This window comes from Echeneis naucrates, chromosome 24, assembly GCF_900963305.1.
Source record: "Echeneis naucrates chromosome 24, fEcheNa1.1, whole genome shotgun sequence".
Taxonomy (NCBI): Eukaryota; Metazoa; Chordata; class Actinopteri; order Carangiformes; family Echeneidae; genus Echeneis; species Echeneis naucrates.
This window is the reverse complement of record NC_042534.1, coordinates 11,936,180-11,959,535: the sequence shown is the minus strand read 5'-3', so window position 1 is coordinate 11,959,535 and position 23,356 is coordinate 11,936,180. Positions and strand designations below refer to the sequence as shown.

Here is a 23,356-nt window from a genome sequence, read left to right as displayed (position 1 = left end):
TGTGTGTGTGTGTATTCGTGGAGCCAGGTTGTATAGATATGCGTCATCACCCATGAAAGTGTGTGGTTTGTCAACTAGCCGACAGGGCCTTCATGTGGTCAGTGTTAGTGTGCGAGTCTGTGAATCATAAAAGACATGCAATTGTGTCATCAGGAAGTTTTGCTAAATTCACCCATCACTCTAGAGTATTTGCAGATGTCTCATGCAGTTTTACATTTTTTTTTTCCTGACAAATCTTCCATCAAAGAGATGCCTGATGTTGAACAACTGCACATCCGCGTATTTAAAGAGAGTAAATGAAGAGCCTGGCGTAAAAATAATGAAGTAGGAGACAGAGGCAAATAATGCACCTCCAATGTAGAATGTACATCTTAACCTGTACATCCTGAATACAATATTTGTGTTAATCTGGTCAATTTCATCTGACTTTTAAATGAAGTGCGTTTTCTGTTACATTAACAGGAGAACATGTCATCCACTGATGAAATCTCCCCTTTGCTCACTCGGCAGGCTGAAATCTTTCAGCTGGTGCATTTCCTGTAAAATCAGATATAACATGCATTGAGCTGGAAAAGTTGTTTTGCAAAAAGCACAGAATATGAATGCTTATTAAAAATGTTTGACTGTGTAAAGGAGCTGAAACTCAAAACCCTCTCAGTAGCCTGTATGAACATTTGCACATTCATACTCACTTGTCCTTCCTGTTTCACTCCATCTTCCTTTCACTCTATCCCTTTCTCTCTCTCTCACACACACACAGTCGCACCTCTACTCTTCATGCTGTGTGTTCGCCAGAAGGCAAAACCTCCTGCTGTATTCTGATAGCCAGGTTGATACTCCGCTTTCTCTCACTGATTCTCTCACTCTCTCTCACGCACACATGGTAGATGATGGAAACTGAAGTGTGTGTCTTTGTGGATTAGAATAGGTGTCACCTGAGAGAGAGAGAGAGAGAGAGAGAGAGAGAGAGAGAGAGAGAGAGAGAGAGAGAGAGAGAGAGAGAGAGAGGGAGGACTGGGGGATGGGTGAAGTGTAAGTGGAGGCTGGATATCCTTTCATCCTTTCATGCCTTCACCCTTCCTGCCCTCTTTTCTCTCTCCATCTTTTTCCCCTCCTGTTTCCCTCCTGCACAGTCTTGCCCTCACTCTGATTCTCTCTCTCTCTTGATCCAGCTTATCCTGATTCCACTCAGAGGCATTTAACTCTGTCTCTACCTGTCTGTCCATCTGTCCACTCCTCTATCCCCTTTTCTGCTCTCCACCTATTTTTTCCACAGCCCCTCCCTCATGTGATTACTCTAAAATCGTCCTCCTTCTTTCCCCCATCTGTGCTACCTCATCTGTCAGTTTGCTGCTTTTATCTTCTCTACTTACCGACACTTTGTCCTTTGCTCAGATGGGCTGCCGCTTTCACATTGTCCTTTTGTGACAACTGTAGTATAACTGTAAACAGTCTTTTGCTGCTTTTTCATACACAGAGGAGATTCATGTAGCTTCAGGAGAAATAGTCCAGTCTGCTGTGGGTCCCCTGGAAACGGCTGACATGAGTTAATTCTGCTGTCCTGTAACCTGTATGGGCAGACATATGTTCAGTTCATGTTGCATAAATCGTATACTCAAACATGAAAACAAAAAACATCCTTTAATTCTGATAAAATATCAGTGGAGTGAGGAAGTAAAAATACTGGATGCAAATTAACAAGTGATTAAAATGATTAACTCTGTGCTTTGGTACTTTTGTTGTTCACCTGATGTGTAGTTAAAGAACCAGGCAACACATTATCTGCCCATTTTCTTCTTCACGATCTGATTCCACTCTGATTTGGAGAGCTGTTGTGCTTCTCTCTATAATATTGTGAAGACACCCACTTTATCTGCAAAGTGCTTTGAGATGATGTGCATTGTGATGTACTGCACAACTGGAATGAGTGTCAGCTGTGACAGCTGTGTATTGTGCTGCGTGTAGTATGTTGTAGCTGAGATAACCAATGCCTCATGAAATTAAGCGACAAAAAAATCGAAGTGTACAGAAAGTGTAAAAATATTCAGTGGTTATGGGGGAGCATTCAGAAAATAACTGTGGTAGTGTCATGAGGGACATTTTGGCTTGTGATAGAACCCAGAGCCTTTTTCCAAGCTGGATCATTGGGGCTACAACAGCTGACATACGTCTACCCCTTTGTTAAACGTTTGAAGACTCAGAAGTTTGTGACAGTACAGCTGAATGTCTTTGAATCTGTGTGATGTTGCTGTGGAGCAGTATTTTTTTATTTCTTTTTTGCAAGCAGACGTTAAGTTTAAGTAAATATGTTTTCCGACAGTCTGACAGTTGTGTAAAATTATTTGATATGGATGTAAGAAAGGTGAGGATGAAATTTTACTGGCATAAAGATTTGTTGCCACAATGTTGTCAACAGCCAAGTAAACTGCACTGAATTGCTTTCAAATTGCAGTTTCCGCTGCTGTCCACAACAATTACAGAGCAAACCATATCATCCAACAGTTCTGAAGTTAGTCCAATCAATCAAATTGCCTGCTGGAAAAACACAGGAGGGCAGATGTGGGTGTGAGTGAAGCAAACTGTACTAGAAAGGGACGGGGGGGCAGGGGTATTGGAGGATGTGCTGTAAATATGTAAAGGATTTATTGGTTACTGGAAGCCACAGTGATGTGGAATCCACCCAGAAGATTAGTGTTATGGGCACACACACCACTTATATCATATTTAATCTACATGCTTCCGACGGCTGTAAATAGTGCAGGGGAATATTAAAGGGGCAAATGTAGGTATTGGAAATTCACAGTATGTTTTATGCAAATAATTGCATCTTCATATTACGTAGAACATGCTTTTAATTGTGTGAGGATTTTTACATTCATTATGCTTACATCCAGTTGAAGCACACAACGAAGGTTGACCTGCTCTATCACCTGTGTCCCTTCCTGTGAACATCCAATTTAAGCTGTTAGATCAGTGTGTGTATGTGTCCGAGTGTGAACGTTTGTGACTCGGTTGCATGTGGAGCTCCACCCATCGCTGGATCACCTCAAATCATATGCGAGGAAAAGATGGGAACCATCAGATGAATTAAAATCTCTAGCTCCTCCTCCTCGCCTCACTTCCCTCTCTCCGTGTAGGCATACACATCCTAAATTCAGCCAATCCTGCAGTCTGGTGGGGGGGGGGGGCGTTGGAAGAGGAGGAGGAGGGGCAGGACCAGCAACCTCCGGGGCTGGCGGCCCATCGCTCTTGTCACAGCTGGGAGGGGAGGAATGGAGGGAGGTGGAGGGAAGAGAGGGGGATGGAGAGGGAGGAGGTAATCCAATGAGACACAGAGAGGAGAGGCAGAGTGAGGGCAACGCCTCATAGCACTGGGAATCTCTCTATCTCCATCTCTCCCTTTTTACCCCCTTTCTCTATCTCAGAAGCGTAAAAACCAAAGGACTCTCATATCTCATTCAGTCCTCTCTGTGTGTGGCTGAGTGATACTCTCACATTTTTTACCTTCACAGTTCAAATTTCTTTTTCAATTTTCACAAATTTACCTCTTCTTCGGGCTAAAGGATGAATTGGTGACTTAGAAACCAGGATTATTTTTGTGTTTCTTGTTTTTTTGGAGGCAGCATCTTTTACTGGAGTCATCTTTGTTCTTGTGCTCACAGCTGCTTGAGTGTACAGTGGCTGCCAGTGGGGAAATAGGTTAGTGTGCCTGTTCAGTGACGGGCAGCAGAGGTGATTGAATGTTCAGTGCATGGCGGAGATGAAGAGGAGGGGGATGCCTTCCTGGTGGTAGCGCTCTGTGACCATTTGGGAAGAAGGTGACTGGGGATGCTTCTGCTGAACTCTGACCTTAAGTGAAAGTGTTGGTGAGAAAAGGAAGACAAAGGAAGAAAACAACTGGCACAGCAAATACACAACAAATTTGCCCAATTTTTTTTTTTTTTTACTTGCGGAGAAGGGCTCACCTGTGTGTCCTCTGTGTGTGGACACCATGGACATCAACCTTCAATCACATCGATTTTACTTCCCCCAGATTTACTGTGCTGAACCAGGGGCACAGCCACAGCTCACTGAGTTCAAAGTCAGGTAAGAGCAGCAAAGGTGCTTGTGATGGATCTCTCAATAGATCAGAAATCCATCAATTATTCCTGATTAGTGGAGTCATCCAGGTCTCATGTTTCCATTTCCATTAGATCCAAACCAAAATGTAGCTGGAGCATCATGATTGTAGAGAACCCCAGCTGCTGCTGCATATGAAGCGTTTCTGTGTATGACGAGTGCTGCTGTGAGCGGCTGGTTGCCCTTGCAGGGGGATGGGACTGCATGCTAATGTCTTAGCTAGCTGAGCAATAAAGTGTCAGGCTCCTGGGGGAAGCAGAGGGCATTGATGTCGTATGAAAGAGCTTGCCAAGTGGACGGAGAGAGTAACAGTGCTGCAGTTGTTATATTTGCCGTCCAGGGCCCTTTGGCCGCTGTAGCCCTCTTGTTGGCTGCCTCTGTGGCTCTTTTGTTCTCTGTGTTTGCATCTCTCGCCTTCTCTTTCTGCTGCTCTTTCTCTCCAATCAAAAAAGTGCTCAGGAGGGCTTGTTGAATCCACTGCCGACGCCTGCCGTCATGGTTTCAGAGCGCTCAAAGGCGCATGCGCACATGTGCAACAGCTTGCCTGCTCTTTGTCTTGTTGAGCGTAATTGTGCAGAATGGAGCTGTTGCGTTTAGGCATTCAGTCAGACCTGATGCTGTGTGACATCCACGCAAGATAATATTTGCCTTTTCACTTGAATGCATTTCTTTCACCATATGTCTTCTATCCATCACCATCCGTCTATCACTGCATCCATAGCTCTAGATTTCCTTGTAATCTGGTGTGCGATACATTTGATGATTCTTTCTCTAACAGCTCTGATTAGTGCAGCTTTAAGGGACTCAGCCAGAGTTTTGCCACACTAAGCAGCTTTAAGTTTGGCGAGTGCTCAAGGCTGGAGCAGCTTTATGGGGCTACAACGTGTCACTATCACGGCCTGGCCGAGCTCCCCGATGTCGCCACGGGAGCCTGAGTCTGTTCACAGCAGGGCAACATTACTGGGGGAAAAAGACAAGACACAGCTAAAGTAACTGTGTAATTATCTGGATTACAATATAAGGCAAATGCTGTATAGAGCTAAGTCTTTGCTCACTTTAGTCACATTACCTCGGAGTATTACTTCATTCATCACGCTTTTAACTCTAATGTGATTGCTTATATTCCATGCTTGCTCTCTTTAACTGAGGTCTGTGCTCTGTTTCTGGCCAGAAGGCTCATCTTCCCTGTGTCTAAAAGCTAATAAACAATTTAAGATGATCAATCAACTGCAGCCTCACCTTAGAAATGACTGCATCAGCAAACCAAACATCAGGAAATGTCAGCAATTATCAGTGTTTGATGTATGTGTCGACTGCAGCTTTGATTAAAAACAACAACAACAAATACAGTCTCACATTTCTGGCTGCATCACACCACTTTCTTCTACACTGTGAGAGGGCAGCTAGCGCACACACACACACACACACACACACACACACAAACCATGCATGCATTTAGAGAGATTTAAGAGATTTAAAGTGTGATGTGTGTTCACAAAACCAATTGAAGCCTTTATGCAATATCCCATTTTCACAAATAAGATTTTATGCAATGAATATTCACTGAAATAAGCAGAAAATTTATCCCACACATGTAAACACACTGGCTGCTGTACCTTTTACTGGACAGAAGGCTCACTACTCATATTTTTCATCAATTTTAAAGTCAGTTCAGCTGACTACATGGGAGATGCATACTGACACACAGAAACACCATCAATGCAAGTTTATTAGAGCCACAGCGACAAGGAAGGAGAGAGATGGAGTAAAAATGAGAAACCAAAGGGACAGAGAGAGGGAGAGGAGGGAAATGACGGGGAAAAAAAATACAAGACCAGAGGAGAGAGGGGGGATGGTGAGAAAAGCAAAGCTCAGCAAAGGGAAAAAAGAGTGAATTGTGATTGTTAGAAGGAAACAGGCAGATAAATGAATGTGAAATTAGAGGGGGAAAGAGGAGCTGGTGGGATTGTGGAAAAGAAAATAGAAAATATCTTTGATTGTGGTTTTGGTGTAGCACACGCCTTTGGAAAACATTTGTTAGGGATGCTGCGATATTAGAGACAGCCTGGGCTCCATGGTGACCGATGTAGACTTAGCCACAGTATAGCCAGATAACCATGACAACCAGCTCTGACCGATCCATGAGATCACAAATACACATCCAGTACATTTATGAATTACACGCAGAAAACCTGCCAATGTGGTAATGTGTGTGTCAAACAAGTTTTTACAAGACGTCATCATTTCAGTTTAGCAGTGAATGTCATTTGTCAGCTACTTTTATTGAGTAAAGCGGTTTGTTTTTTTGGGTGCATATATGGGTGCATATATCAAATTGGTAAAAACTAAACCATGAAATGCTCCTCATTACCAAACCAGAATCTGACTACTAAATCTGAATGCTTCATTACTTTGAAAAGACGTATCATCTGTTGGTTTAAGCTATTTTTAACCAATATTAATGTTAGTTATAATTCCATTAGTGATGTGCCTGTTCCCTTGATTAGCTTCTGGCTATTAGCCACTCTTCCCTTTGGCTGTGATATAGCTTTCTTATTGTGCACATGTACCCTTATACTGAAGGAAAAGTTGTCTTTTATCAGAAAAACACTTTAATTTTGTTGCCTTTATGCCCGCTGTCCACACTACACCCAAATTTTTGAGCACCTAAAAAGTGTCTCTTGGAAACACTGCTGGTGTAAATTTTGTTGAGTTAAAACTCCAGGGTGGCTTTGTCATCCGAACAGGCAGAAACAGACTTCTGGAAATTATATCATAGACACAAAAAAATACGCTTTGATTGGAACTTACAACCTCCACTACCGGTGGTAGAGAAACACAAAGAAGAGAGTGACATAACGCTTGTCTTTGTGTTTTATGATGTTTGGTTTGCTGTCTTTGGTAGCATTTTTTTCTGCATTTTAGCTTTTATTTTCTAGCTGTCTTTAAGGTTCCTCCTTTACAATATTTTCTGCAATTGTTGAACTGCAGAGCAGACAATCTGCTTCCTGTTTATTCTGGCTCATGCTCGCACAGTGTATGCAAATGGATGTGTGTGTGTGGGTGTTTCTATTGTATTTGATCTGTGGCTTTTTTTCTTGCTGAGTAAGTAAACACACATGCACATTAGCATGCACACACGCAACATTATGATAAAACAATGATAGTTTATGTGATGTGTGGAGAGTTACAACAGTCACAGTTCACACACAATAACAGAAGTTGTTAATTTAAAGTTAACAAATGAAACAAACTCATTCTGAGTTCTGTGTGCAGATCCAGCAGATTGTTTCTTGGTTGTCTATAACGTTTCCCTGCTGATCTGCAACTTCTAAAAAATACCCTCATACACCTTTTTTAGCAGTTCTAGAAGGCATTACATTATAATGGGAAACAATTGCCTTGCAAAGAGGAGTGTCATATTTTGGATTTTGTTGTAATACTCTTGGCCTTACTCACTGCAGATGTTTTAGACTGGAAGTCGGTCATCTGAATGGAATCAAATTGTTAAGGTTTATCTGCTGCACCAGTGCTGTACAAGAGGTCTACTTTGCTGTTCACTTTGGAGATCATGTCATGATCTGTCAAAGGAGTTCTCTGGTGGGTGCAGAAAGTCACAGGCCATTTTACATCACCTAACCTCAAAATGGCATCAGTGGTAGGAGTCTTTGTGTAAGGAAAGACATAAACAGAGGTGGACAGTTGTTTTACAGTGTTAAAGCATCTTTGGATTTTCTGGCCTCCCCACCCCCACTAAAATAAGGATTTCAGCGGCATAGACAGATTCTCCCTTCAGCTCACTAAATTCATTCACCTTGAAAGCCTTTGACTTAAATCCAAGAGCTGCTGTAATGTAAGTTATTGCTTGAGGATTATGTCTTGGGTTGATGGAAAGGCTTTCTGTTTTTCAGGATTCCCAAAGGAGACCAGCTCTCTGTATTATCATTCCATCAGTGAGGGAATAATACAGATGATGCATGATACAATACGGCCACAAGTGTGGCCTGACAGATTAGAGAGAGTGTCGAATTCACAAGTGTGTCAAATATAAGAAAGTACATCTGGAAATTTGTGAAATATTCTGGGTCGTTGAATGCACTGACTGATGATCTGTGGCACAACTGACGTGGCGGCATGCACAGAGTTGCACTGGGTGTTTTATAAAAGAGGAGGAGACTGTCAATTACAGATGCTTGTGAGTGTGAGAGATATGCAGACTTTCCAGTCCTGCTGTATTCTGAAATAGAGAGCACTTAACCTAATGGCCTTCAGCAAACGCTCGACTGTAAAATGGATCACATGTAAACATGTCTGGGTTGAGTGTGGGGCTCCCACAGTAAGTAGCAGCAGTTAAATGGCATCATGGGGGAGACAGAGCTCAGCCTCAGGGCACCTCCACAGCTTCCCTTTTCTCCTACCCTTGACTCTTTCCTCCTTCACTTTCTTCTTCCTTGGACAGGGAAGTGTTTCCTTGTTAGTGTTAATGCTCTAGCCATACTCTCACCTACAGAGATATTTCCCCTCTGCCAAATGGATTTGCATGCATTTTTAAAGCCACTCCCCCCTCACTGTACTGCATATATTGTGTATCTTTCTACCACCTCAGTCTTAAATCGTTTTTCTCCTTTCCATCCTCAGTCCCTCTCTTCCTGCTTTGCTTCTCTCCTTCTATGTCTTCTACTCAGCAGGGTGTCTGAATAGCTCTTCCTAGTCTTTGATTTGATGGCTCATGCATGGGCTTATTGGGAAAATTACCGACATGCATGCGCACACATTCACCAATGGAGGCCAACCAAGTAAGACTCCTCTAATATGCTTACAGTAGCTCTCAGCTCCAGTTGTTGGTAGACAAAGAAGGCCTGAGGCTGTACACTTCGTATTAAACATTCCAGCAAACGCTCATTAAGCCAAGATCAAGATTCCCACAGAGAACAAACTAGACAAGAATGTCTGGCTCTTTACTAGACTTGAAACCTTTAATGCCACAAATGAAACACAAAGAATAGTTTGGCAAGTTGGAAAATAACTGGAAATGTGTGGACAGATGTGGCTCTGTGCACTGGTGGAGAAAATGCATATATCTGCATCAGAAAATACGTCTAATTCCATGTTAGCTTTAGAGGTGCATTTCTTATTTAACAGAAACAGTTGTTTACCCCTTGTTTCCTGCTTTCATGCTAAGCTAAACTAAACAGCAAAATGGATACAGCTTCATATTTGTGGGCAGATGGTACAATGGAGCCTCTCTTCTCTCACACTCAACAAAATAGCAAATAAGAGAGTATCTCAAAGCTATTATTTTAAGGTGGCCCTCTTGCATTTGCAGGATTCAGGTCTCATCGTATTAAATCTCAGCTGTGTGGCAGTTGCACGCAGATTAACTTGTTTGTTTAATGCTGCAATCAACTCATCAGGGATCTATTGAACATGTGTTTTCACTGCTGATGCCTCTGTTATGTCAGAGGATTTGTCTGTCTTTGCAGAGACATAAAGGACCATTCCAAGTCTAAATCCTCCACTGCTAAGGCTCCAGTTATTTTCCACTCTCCTCTGCCTCCCTGATATAAGCCAACCGAGGCCAGCCACAAACACTCCTCTCTTTAATTTCTATTGTTCCGCTTGTTGTCCTCTCCTGAGATTAGAGGATAAGTCAGAAGAGTGCGGGAGGATGTCTGCTAAAAGTAAACTTGCCAACTTGCTTTTTGACCTTTTTATACCAACTGTTCCTGATGTGATGCAGTTCAGAAGCACAGTCAGAAATTGACTTAAAATTTCAACACTTTCTCATCCATCACTATTATAATGCCTAAAGTCGTGGCCAACATCAAATATGAGAGCACCTTATTGCACATTAAAACCATTTGGTTCAGCCCTCCCCAGCAAGATTTACCCTCTGCTGTGCTGCTTTTTCAGGCTCAGCAGTTGCGCCAAAAGAGTTGAGGAAACTCTTAAATGCTTTATGCGATCATGCAGTGCAGCAGTAAAAGAACCTCATCCTTGCCCTCTCCTCACACGCTTTCAGCTGGAATTAACCCATAAATTCAGCCCTGTTTTATGGGACCAGAATGTAGCTTTATTTTTGTGCCCATCTCATATGGACTGTCAAGAGACATTTAAGGCTTTTTTAGTGGTTTGAAGAGCGACTAACAAAATCCCCAGAGCAAGCCTACATGTACATTAGTCACAGCAAAGAGTTATAAATATGCTTCATGGTCTGCAGAGTCTGCAGTGTCTGCCTTCAAGGCAACGGAGTGGCTTGTATGATATTCCAGCAGTGAATAGGCTGACTTAAACACGTGTTGATGCATACACCTGCACTGATACACTGTCACAGCCTCATGTGAAAGTTACTTGATGATCACATAATGACGCAGGACATTGTAGTGTTGTTGATGACAGTGAGGTCTGTAATCAAACAGCAGACTGTCTGACGGCTTGTGTTTTTTATTTATATCTCACTGCTCATTCATCTTTTCTTCACAGCCATATTTTCTAGGCCAAGCAAATATTCCACTCCAGTTGTCATGCCAACAGATTAGCGTGCTCTTGCGTGGTCTCAGCGTCAGCATTGGAGTCTAGGTGTGTGTTTGTGTGTTCTCTTGTGTGTGTGTCTTTTCTGCAGGGTCTCCAGGCTCTGGCATGCATTCATATACACACAAGTTGAGGACAATCAAGTGCGCGCACACACACACACACACACACACACACTCAGACAAACACTGTTTGAGTAGAATGTTTTTGAATTACTAGCAGAATTCACATCTCAAAGTTCAACATAAAAAAAAAAGAAAAATAGAAAAAAAAAAGAATACTACATTACACACATATTTTCTGCAAAATGTGTCTAAGTCTTGATTTGTAAATGTGATATTCTCCTTTCCCAGGCATGTCATAGCTCTATAGATGAATGAATATATTTTTCAAACCTTCCAACTCTGTTGGAACTCTGATGGAGTGCTTAGAAGTGCCTCTAAGATGCCTAGGGTTTCAAATAAACCAAAATACTGTACAAATGTATATCTCCACAGTATAATGGAGCGAGATGAAAAGTCTGGGCCCTTTAAAGTCATTCAAATTCACCCTCTTTGACCTTTAATTCTAAATTTTATTCAAATCTGTCCAATCATTGCCAGTTGTGTCACTCTAAATGTGTCATGTTGGTTTTGTACCATCCATCAAATTGTCAAGCTATTTCACTGAATTGATGGAAACTTTGACCTGCCAGTGGAGTTGCAGGCAATGTCCAGTGAGAATGATTTGTTCCAAAGACCTCGGATACCCACACTAAATTTTATGGCAGCCAGACTAATTGCTGTCCAGATATTTCTTTCTCTCATGTTGGCACTGGAGGAAAAATCAGGGGACCTTGGACATCCATGAACCACATTTTGTGGTAAGTCCATTAAAATGTTGTTAGATGTTCTGCCTGGACTTAAGTGTAGGACACATTGCTCTCCCTCTACTGTAGCTAAAAACAGAAGTAAATGCAATCTGGGATTCATGAGCTAAAACATGTAAAAACACTGGCATGTTTCTCCACTACATTGTATTGACCAGGAAATGTCCCTGACTGTGCCAGTGGTCTAAAACAGTACGCAGTTTGATTGGCTTGTGCAATAGCCTTCAAAAATTGGGCCAAAGAGCTGATTTCAAACTCTCGGTCCACAGAGATGAAGTTTAAAAGGCGCTGTTCTATTTTAATTCAATATACAGTGTCATAGTCAACAGTAATACTATTACTGAGTCACGGTCCAGCTTTTCCTGCTTCTCTGTTGGGCCTCAAAGTTGTCTAGATAGATAGTGGGTGACTCTAATTTCCAAGACGTGTCCCCCAATTCAGCCAGGGTCAGTTATTTTAGACTGCTCCTGTGCACTCAGGTAGTTTTATCACTGTTTGTATTAGAGCCGGCAGGCTGCTTGAAAGCTTGCTGTCAGTGCAGGACCCTTTCTCTCGCTTCTTCTCTCTTTTCTTCTCTTTTTAGAGCCCCCTCCACAGACACAGACACACGCGCACACACACACACCACTGAAACCTCAGATATGCAAGCAAACTGTTTATGTAACTCGCCTGCAAACCAGTCTGACAGTGTCCTTTCTTTAGGACTGTTTTTCACAGATGCAAACATAAACAAGCTTCCACACATAAACACTCAGTGATTTAAAACCAAGAGACAGATACACCCCCTCACACACACACACACACACACACACACACACACATACACACAGACATACACAATGTAATTTTATACTCTGACCCCCTCTACGGATAGATTATTTTTTTTTTTTTTTATTTATTTTTGGCAGATTGTCCTTGTAGAGTATTTCATGCACAGAGAACACATTTGCATATCAAAACTTTTTGATAATTTAACAAAGTTACTGGTGAATAAGCTCCCTGTACATTTATGCAGGGCAAATAAGGCTGACATCCAACACAGCGAGCTTAGTTTGTCAGGAGCTGCAGCAGCAGAAAGTGGGACAAAGTTGTTCTGTCACCAATTGTGCATCTTTTCTTAAGTTACAATTGACAGTAGATGAGTGTTTAGAAAGTCACATGAGCTTAGAATAATGTCATTTACCCAAAGTGACTCCTCATCCTGCCAACTGGCCCCCGTGGTTGGATCGCAGGGGCTATTTAACTCAATCTATCCTATTTTCTGTGGAAGCTGAGGTTTAGCTCAGGCTCATTGCTAATGTAGCTTTGCCCTGGCAAGCTTATAAATGTTTAAGGTGTCAGCTGTTCTTTCTGCTTTATACAACTTTGATGTATAAAGCATGTGCGCATATTCACACACACACACACACACACACACACACACTTTGTATGTGCAAAATGTTTTTGGCCAGTTTGCACAAAGAGGGTTTTTCTCATGTCTAGGAAAGAAGGAGCATTTTGTGAAGGAGACAAAAAGACAAAACTATTTGTGTTGACAATTGTTCTGCGAGCTAACTCAGGATTTGGCTGTTCACTCTGAGCAGCTGCCTGCGGGACACAAAACACAAAGACACTTTCTATGATCTGGGCTCCTCCTCTTTCATCACTACTGAGTCACAAATACAAAATAATCTTTACTAATTCATGGAACAGAGTTATCAAGTGCAGTTCAACAGCAAGTGAAATGGACAGAATGGGGATTGAGTTTGTGTTTCGTCTTTCACCTGAATGGATTGTATAGACAAGCATTTCCAAGTTGTTGTTTTTTTTTTTTACTTGAGTCAGGCTCTCATTTGAGCAATTGAGCACAGTAATGGCATGGTATTATTAGTGAGCACTGCTGGAGCTGAATATTAGTGTGGAAATAGAAGAACTGATTGTCTTATGATTGTATTTTGATTAAGGCTGAGGTGACTGTTTTGTATAGGAAAAACAAATCTCACAAATCCAATATTTTGTTTGCAAATTAAATCACACTTTGGTTCATCACAAACCATCACGTGGGCAACCCAGTCACTGTATTTCCTTCTTTTTACCCGCTGATATTCTCTAATTTCTGACGGATCACCGCATGAGCTCCAGCTCCATGCTGCTTTGATTTTCTTGTTTTCAGTGTTGCCAACCCTCTTGTTGATGCTACGTCACCAGAAGGTTTGCAATATATTAAATGCTTGTTCTGCATTCAGCAGCATTACCGGTCAAGCTAATCCATAAAATCAGTTTAGGACATTTTGATCTCTTTTTTGACAATTTGCAGCCAATTGGCAGTTTCCACTGATAGAAAATATTGTCTGTCATTTTGTTGGCTCATGTTCACATAAAAAACAAATCAAATAAATTGTTCACCTCATTTACTGCAGGAATGGAGTTTGGACGGTGTTCGATGAAACATCACAGGATGGAATGTAAATGTACAAGTTTTGGTACAATGGGCTTTTTTGTTGTTATTATTATAATGCTACATTTGCATATTTATATGTCTTTATATCTCCCTCTGATGAATGCTCTGCTGGGTTTAAAAATCACAGTAACAACAAAATATAATTAGCAGCTCAAACACTGCAGTATCAGTCACTTTCTGTGGGATCACTGTGTCAGCAGATCTGTCACAGAAACTGGAGTGTTGCATTTGTTGCAGATGAAGATCGAATCTGTTCAAATAAAATATACACGACACTGTTAACTTTTGGAGTTCCGATTGTTAGTGACACCATCATGATACTGTGGCTGGCTGCAGAATCTAACTGAAACAGATTTAGGATGATGAAACTTTTTTGCAATTAGTGTAATATGATTATACTTTTATTTATTCATAGGTGACAGTGTGTAAGTGACATTAATCATATAGAGCGTATGAAGAGATGGTTGCATCAGATTATAGCTGGTCGCTAGTTTCCATCTGTAGTCCAAAATTAAAATGACAGCGTAAACACAAAAACAACCCAGAACAAAAACCTGACAATACAGGACACGTGGTTGATGTAGTTGACAGATCAGAACATAGTGGCATAAAATTCAGAGTAGGAGCTGCATTATTGATTATCTTATGTAATTAACAGATATTTAAATATTTTATTAATTTTAAAAACTGTATTTAGCAAATAGCTTGCCCATAGTGTGATCTTATTGGTTTTAATACAGTTCTAGTTGCCTGACAGCTTCTAGACCTTCTGGATCCCGAACCACCTGTTTCCTCTTGCATTTGCGTCATTCGTTATGAATTTAAGAATATATGATGAATAAACCCTAAATTTGCATTCGGCTGTGCATGTGTTTCTGTTTCAGGCAGAATGTTCTTTGTTGGCAGCGTGCTGCTGCCTTGAGCACAGAGGCCACAGAAAGTGGAGCAGTACAATAGCTTTGATGTTGTGATGTCTGCAGGCTGGTGTAAGAACTGCAGCCTGCCTGATGTGTGGACGGACACTAAGATGTGTACAAGGCTCTCTGACAACACAGATTACTGCACGACTATGTATGGCAGCCTTGAACATGGGCAAACACTCACAGCTATACACACTGATAGGAGTTTGTTCACACAAAGACAACAGCACAGATGTACCTGACAGAATGGAGGGGCAGTAATACACTTTTCCAAAAAAATTAACAAAATCTCATGACTGACTCAGAGCTGCTGATACTAGATCTACCTTTAGGCTGGTATTGATTCATTGAAACACAAAGAAAAACTGTTCTAAAATTTAAAAATTTCCACACATTTGAAATTAAATCAAGTTACTATTTGTCCCAGATAGAAAACTAGTTGAGGGATTTTGTCCGTCTTATTGTTATGTAAAACATTATTACCAAACAGTTTTGATGTTAAATTTCATTTCCACCTCTGTTTTTGGCAATTCATCAGCCGAGGAGAGGATCAAAATGCAAATTATGTTTCATGCTTCGGGGATCTGCTACGTGCATATTTCCAACCACAATTCTGCAGGCTTCTCTCTCTGTGTCTGTCTTTTTCTTAACCTGTGTGACACAAAAGCGTATCCCTCTCTGGTGGCAGTTCATGGTTCACATTTGTCTCAGATCAAAGGAATGATGCAAACACATTAAATTTAGTACAGGCAGAGGGACAGTTCAGGAATAGAGAAGGGAACTAAAGACTATGACGCTGCTGGTTAGACTGAAGGGATGTGACTGGTCCAGCTGTGAGCAGACTCATGAGTGATGAAGGAATAACAACAAAATGTTGATTGCATCTGGCCTGTACAGTGCAGATTGTCGTTAGAAGAAAACTTAAAGAAAAAAAAAAAAAAAAAAGAAGCAGCATCTCATTAACCCCAAAATGATCTCTGACCCAGAGATAATGTAATGAGCGCGTTTGTGTATGTGTGTTTTAAAGATATGCTATTTTTTTTTCCAGCACTGCAAATACTCAGCAGGGCGGATAAATAATTCATGTTTTTCATTATTAAATCTTATGAATCAAACGCCAATGCAGAACATTTTAATAGAGACAGCGTAACATTATTTTGTGATGAAGTCATCTAAGCATCATATCTGGCTCTAGAGGACAGAATACATCTGCTGCTCAATACTGCTGTGAATGTTGCCTGGTTGAACTAAATTGTTTAGTAAAATATTCCCGTCTTTTCTGAGTAATTTGATCACAGTGAGCAGTTACAGATCAGAGCATCATTATTGTTTGCAGGGGTATATTTTTATGTTCCAATATTGGATCATGGATCAGTGGCTGGATTCTGGACCAGTTCTGAGGTGCAGCTGTGTATAATAGCTTCAATAATCCTGCCCTGTGATTGGACTGTTTCTGTGGAAGCAACTGAAGAAGAGGATTCTTCAGCAGCTCTCTGAGATTTCTCTTTCTGCTCCTGTCAGCTTGAATTTACTGCAGCACATACTGGTCATGAGCGGACCCAGGCGGATGGCATTTAAAGTGTGTGTCTGTGTCCTGCGCGTGAGTGTGTGCTGTCAAGGTAAATTCAGAGACATCTGATTTATTCATGCACTGTGGAGCAATTGTTAATTTTTCAGGGGTTTGCCATGGACTGATCTACACCACTGTAGGCTCCTACATTTGTGAACACGTGCATGTAAGACTGTGTGTTTGTGTCTGTGCGTGTCCTATAACTGTCAATCACAAATGCTTGTTTTGTTGTTTCTTCCACTCCTTCACAGCTTTTCTCTCTCTATTTCTTTCTCTTTCCGCCACTCACTCTCCTTCTCCCCGTCTCTTCCATTTTTCCTGCTCAAGTCTGTTATAGCAAAGGAACTTCATTTATTCATGCTTGTGGGCCTTCGATGCCATTTTCAGGTAGTTGCCAAGAAGTCCTTTTTAAATATTAACTGAGTTGACAAGTTAAAGAAAATAAATTAATCACAGTTGCCCTGCTGGTGCTTGAGCCCATTTTGTATTGGGGAACATCAAAATCACTACAGAAAGATAACATGAGCATCACAACCTGAAAGGAAGTTATTTATAATTCTGGCTTAAAATGCATTTAATGTGTTATCTGAATGGATCCTGGTCCTTCCAGTTTCAGCTGCTTTCTTTTTTCTTTCTTCTAATCTACCTGTTTATGATTTGCGATGGATTATTAGGGCTCACACTACCCTCATTTATTTTTATTAATGAATGAATTAATAAATTTTATTTTTTCATACACAGAGCATCTTTCGAATAGTCTTTTTATGTTGGAGTAATGCTGTCTCTCACTTTACGTTATGCTCCACCCTCAGCCTGGAATTTTCCCTCTTTCTCTCTTTTCTTCCCTTCTCTGACACAGCTTTTTCACTTGGCCTCAGGGTTTGATCCACCAATTTTAGCATGGCAAAGAGGCAAAGACACAGATGGGACTCTTCTTGTTATTCTCATTTGCAAGTCAAAATGTTTCCCTGCTCCTCCCCTGTGTTTTTCCTTTTTATCCATTAAACACCCCCCCCTTTCACTCTGCAGATGTTTTGATCTCTGAAACGCATGAAAAAGGTCATGAGACTCCTTGTAATGTAATGAGCACTGCTGTTTACTTTGTATGTGTGTGTGTATATCTATGGACATGTGTTACACAAAGGGAAAGCGATGCATGGGCTCAGATTATGCACTACCCACACAACCCAACACTCGAGGCCACACACACACACACACACAATGTGATTGCCTTTCATTAATGACATAAACAAATGGACAGGCTCTTGATTACATTTAGGTTAAACTATTAGTGTAACACAGGATTATAAGACTATGTTGTTGCCCTGTTGGTTCTAATTATGTCTTTCAACTCAAACAAATATATAGCATCCAGTTTTATTGTTGAAGGTAATTCTTAAAATCAGGAGTAGCTCATTCTATTGGAGGTAACCACTGACTGCTTTACTTCATTTTGCACGGAGACAATGCTCAAAGTCAGACAAGACTTAATGAAAGTATCTATGGTCTGGATTAAAGCCTCAAAGCTTTATTAGACCAGACAAGTGGATTACTTAAGTAACATGTTGAACATGATTAATTGATGATATCAAACATTGTAAGAATGCCCAAGGGTGGATTGTCCTTAAATCAGTTGTTGCAGTCTGGCCATAATTAAATGACTCTCTCTCCTTCTTCCTGTTCTCTGTCTGGCTCCTTCACTCTCAGCGAGCAGAGTATTTGCCAGGCACGGGCCTCGGTCATGGTCTACGATGACACCAGTAAGAAATGGGTGCCCATCAAGCCTGGACAGCAGGGATTCAGCCGCATCAACATCTACCACAACACTGCCAACAACACGTTCAGAGTGGTGGGCGTCAAACTGCAGGACCAACAGGTAACGGCCATGACACAAAGGCTGCAGTGTAAGAGCGGTGAAGATAAAGTGTTACTAATTTTAGCCGTAGAGTCACTAGAGAGAGGGAAAGCTCTTTGCCCTGCAGGAGGATTGCAACAGACTGGAATTTCGGCTATTTTAGATGATAATTTTTTGTTTTCTTTTGAAGTTAATGGAAAGTGCATCTGTGAACGAGAGTTTAAGGGAAACAGCTGTTTAAAAGCGCTTACATATATGTGTGATGTCTTTTGATACTTGGCTGTGGAAGGACGTATATGGTCCTGACTTCACATAGGATAAGTAGATTGGGGTTCAACTCCTGTTGTTTCCTGCCAGAACTCATTGAATACTGGTCAGTATTACATTTAAATTTTTACAAATTTAATTTGGTTAAAAATTAAAATGAATTTTCCCAGCATTTCACAAACAGCTAAAATTATAAATTTGATTGTCAATTTATAATTGCATTGCATTTGAAATGTCCATAAGGAGGCAGTTTCTTTCAAAAATTGCACATTTATGATGAAAACATTTTTGATCATGATTAAGAATTTTTTTTTTCACAACAGTGTTTGTTACGTGCTCTTCTTGATGTAAAGCTCTTTTACCAGCTTTTCTACCCATGATTGCTGTTATGAAGATGTTTTTTTTTTTTTTTTGTCTTTATGGTGAGATTCATGATGAAATCTTAACTTTTTAAATCCACACAAACACACTGTGATTAATCCTCTGGAAGTTGGAGGCTTTTCTTTACTATTGCACAATCAGAGAATAATGATCATCTTTGTATGGCCATCTGTACACGTCTGTCCCCCTGCAGATAAACAATGGATGTTTAAGATACAGGTTGAACATTTACTAAACAGCTCTTTCTCTTATTTGCTCTCTCCCCGTTCCTTTCACATAGGTGGTTATCAACTACTCCATAGTGAAGGGCCTCAAGTACAACCAGGCCACACCAACCTTTCACCAGTGGCGGGACGCCAGGCAGGTCTATGGCCTCAACTTTGCCAGCAAGGAGGAGGCCACCACCTTCTCTAATGCCATGCTCTTTGCCCTCAACGTCCTCAGTGCTCAGGATGGAGGTAAGATTTACCTCACACCATTTCACATGCATTCTCTGTACAAAGCACATATAGAAAACTTCATCAGAAGCCAATTGCTTCTATTGCTTTTATATAGCACTCACACCCGCATTATTACCTTCCTCAGCTTGCTCCATCGTAATTCTCCTCTTGGCTCCTAAATCACATAAGGTCAATTTAAAAAAGAGACTGAACCTGTGTCAGTGAACATGGCAGGCACAGCTTGTGGAGTTTAATCTCAGCAGATAAATTGCTTGTCATCACTGTCATAAAGGCCATATGTAGAGCAGGAGAACAGGTAGAGATTTCTCTGAGATGGCCACTAATTACCACTAAAGATGTCTGACAGTGCAGCAGCTTATAAGTGTTCCTAAATATTAACATAGTGAACTAATAATACGGCAGCACGGCGGCGTCTATGTGGAGTTTGTATGTTCTCCCCGTGTCAGCATGGGCTCCCATAAGTGTGAATGTGAGCATGAGTGGTTGTTTGTCTATTTGTCTTTGTGTGATGGACTGGTGACCTGTCCAGGGTGTACTCTGCCCTTGGACCACTGTGAGCTGGCTCCAGCAGTCCTGCGACCTGGAAACGGAAAAAGCAGTAGAAGATTGATGGATATTAACAATATAGTAAAAAACATGTGATCATGTAGACAGCTAGTGCTCAGTTGGAGATCTTCTCCTACAGTGGAGCCAACAGTTTCCTCCCTCTTGCTATGAAATAACATTTTTAACCATCTTAGAGTCCTTTCTCTGGAAATGAAAGAACTGAGGTTGTATGTTATGTTCATGTGGAGATACAGACCCAATGTTTGTGATGTTGGCACTGATCACAGAAGAGATGCTTGAGCTGCATCCTGAAGCCCCATGTGGACATTATGACTTACATATTTCAGTACTGTAGAAAGCATTAAAAGGCAGAATGCTTTCTTATACTCTGCTCAGGATTCAAACAGCTTGTCTCAGGACCTAATAATGCTGAGGAAGCTTCTTGGTTGTATATCATCCTCTCTGTTTTCTATTATCAGCTACTTTCATGAGTAGCTGATAAAAGAGAATTTAGAATATATAGACAGAGAATATAGATTAGCTTCATTTTCACACCCAATGAATTCAGATACTCAGTCCTACAGTTATATTTGCCATCAAAGTGCAATTAAAATGAATAAGGGTGTACTGCAACCAGTCACATCTAAGCCGCTTTAATCCACCATAGACCTTTGACAAAAACACAGGCCTAACTAATAATGGCAGCATGACAGGCTTATCCTCTTGAGCCCTGTGTGTGCCTGAGTGTGTGTACGCCTATAAGTGTGTCAAAAGGAGAGAGAAAAACTAAATAGTTAGAATTAGAGACTGAGAGAGGGAGTGAGTATCGCGGTTTGCCAGTCATCACTTCAGCAGCAGCAGTAGTGTGTCTCCCCCTGCAGTCCCCCTCAAGCCTCTTATTTAGAATGAGTCATTGAGAAGATCTCCCCGGGCTGCCGTGCCAGAGAGCAGATCTTTTCATCTGCCTAATAACACAGGATGGGGAACAAAGAGGCTCGAGTGACAGCAGCCAGACACAAGTGTACAAACACACAAGATGAGGATACACACACTTGACAGACATATAGACTGATAGCCTCACTGTTACCAGCCTGCTGCAATACAGCTGCATGAAGAGATCCAATCTATGCACATGAGGGTATTTAAACTGACACACACTCACAGACTGCAGGAAAAAAATGAGTACCAGCTTTAACGTTTGTGTGTTTGAATGAGAGGGATGATTGGTATGTTGTTTCCTCCATTCAGTTGTGGACCTTACACCACAAAAGCTCCATATGATCTGTTTTTTTTTCCTGCTCTCAAATAAGCATGTGTTCCGACACCCTCTAGTGGTAAGGAGGTCACAACCTGACCCTTCATCCTTCGGCTTATGGTAGAAATAATGAGTGTTATTTTCACATACCAGGGTTTGTCTTTATACCCAAGTTGTCATTTTAGCTTAATTAGAAGCACAATTGTTGTGACCTGTAAGCATGTAAATTAATTTAATGACTTAAATTCGGCTCCATTCATGAGCTTATTTCCGTTTTCCTCTCTGCACCTGTTTCCTCCCACAGTGCAAAGACAGGAGAGTTAGAATAATTGGTGAGCCTATGTGAGCTGGGATTGACTCCATTCCCTTGAAGAAGGGGTACTAGTCTTGGAAATGTGGATTTCCATTAGGTATAGAGTCTATTGCACGTATTTAAACATAGACAATAATGATGCACATTAATGACGCTCCATCTGAACCGGCCTTCTTTAATAGTTGTGTTTGTAAATTGCATGAAGCGGCACAGCCTACAGACGAAGCCGACCTTTTGAAACATTAACCAGAGATACTCGCTGCACTGCTGCTGCCTGAAGGTGTAGGTTACAAGAAGATGACATTTGATACTGGGGGTGGGTGGGGGAGGGGAGGGGGGCAGGTGAAGAGGCAGCAGTAGAGGTAGATGGGATGGACATGGAGGAAGAGGAAGAGTAGCTGGAAGCAAGAGATGGTCAGCAGGGAGTTGGTCTGTCAGTGTCTCTGTGTCTGCTACAGCCGGTTCCTCTTCTTCAGCATGTCATGTAGGTAGTGAAGCTGTGTGTCTGTGTTTGCTTTTTTAATTTGGTGTATGTGTACTTCTTATTTTATCGGCTCCAGTGTTCATTACTACAAGTGTGTGATTGACTGACATGACAATTCTTTCTTCCATCAGCTTATGTTTTCATTTTACATCAGGCAGTATAGCACAGCTTTCTGCCTACGTGCATAAAAGTAAAAATTCATTCCTTTTATAAGACACTAAAACCTTTTAGAGTCATGAATTACAAGAAACTGAAAGGACAGAGTTATTCAGACACCCTCAGTCTCTAATGCTCACAGTGAATAAATAAATTACATTTTGATTATGTTACTTTGAGCTTTAACGCCAAGGAATGCACCTTATTTCACATATATTTTAATATACACAGATAGTTGCAAGTGAGCAGAGACAGGACACCAGACTAGAATGACAGATGGTGGAAAAGGATGATGTTTGGCCTGATGGAGAAGAGGACCAACACAGACCATGCTTTATTTGCCCTTTAAAACAGTTTCAAACAGTCAGTCAGCAAATAACAGAGCCCCAATTGGCTTTAAAGCAAAAAAATAGACCTGAAAGCCGAGAAAAGAAAATGTAAAAATTATTATTTTCTGCCAAGTGGTAATAATAAATAACAATATGAATTAAGTTGTCCTTTGTTTGCATGTCTGTGGTGACACACTGAATGTGTGTGTGCATGTGTTCATTATGAGCTATCTGGTACTAGGAATTAGTCAGGTCTTTTGCAGTTGTGTGTTGTTTTTGGGCTTCTGTTACTTGATAGATGGCAGCCATTAGCACCAGAGAGTCGCTTCCACTGGAGATGTGAGCAGTGGAGAGTATCGTTGCTGAGTACTGACCCCAAAAATGGCCTGACTCCGTAGAGCCGTGAAAGTGTCATATCAGGAATACCTTCCATTAGAAAGGGGGCTTACAAAGTCTGAGCTAAATGAAAGACATTAGTGTTTTTATGTTGTGCTCTTAGATGACAGTATCTCAATGAGCAGTTCAGAAATCATAAAGCAACAAAATAAAAGTCAAGCTTTCACCCTAATTCCCATAACTTAAAGAAATATTTATGACCTTGTACTTTCCTAGACACAAATGTGAGTGCAAACTCTGAATGTTTCCTCTGAAGTCCTTCTCAGGGGGAACAATGTAGAATTGATATTGTCCCAGGTGAATTCAGTCATGTGACAACATTCACTCTTTCCCTCAGATTTGACTGGAATTGTGCTCCCTTAGCTGACATTTTCTTGTCGTCATTGTGTCTTTATTTAATTGTGTTTCCTATCTGGCTCTCCAACTGCAGGTCTCACTCACACATGCTTTGCAGCTCATATCACA

The 23,356-nt window shown here is 41.1% G+C and overlaps 1 protein-coding gene across 1 annotated transcript in view; it reads left to right on the top strand.

The window, feature by feature from the left end:
* evlb (Enah/Vasp-like b) overlaps positions 1-23,356 on the top strand; it is a 35,962-nt gene that overhangs the window by 5,936 nt on the left and 6,670 nt on the right. Inside the window, exons 2-3 of the mRNA XM_029496578.1 lie at positions 18,156-18,324; positions 19,232-19,409. Coding sequence (XP_029352438.1) covers positions 18,156-18,324; positions 19,232-19,409 — 347 coding nt within the window. The remainder of the gene's footprint in view (positions 1-18,155; positions 18,325-19,231; positions 19,410-23,356) is intronic.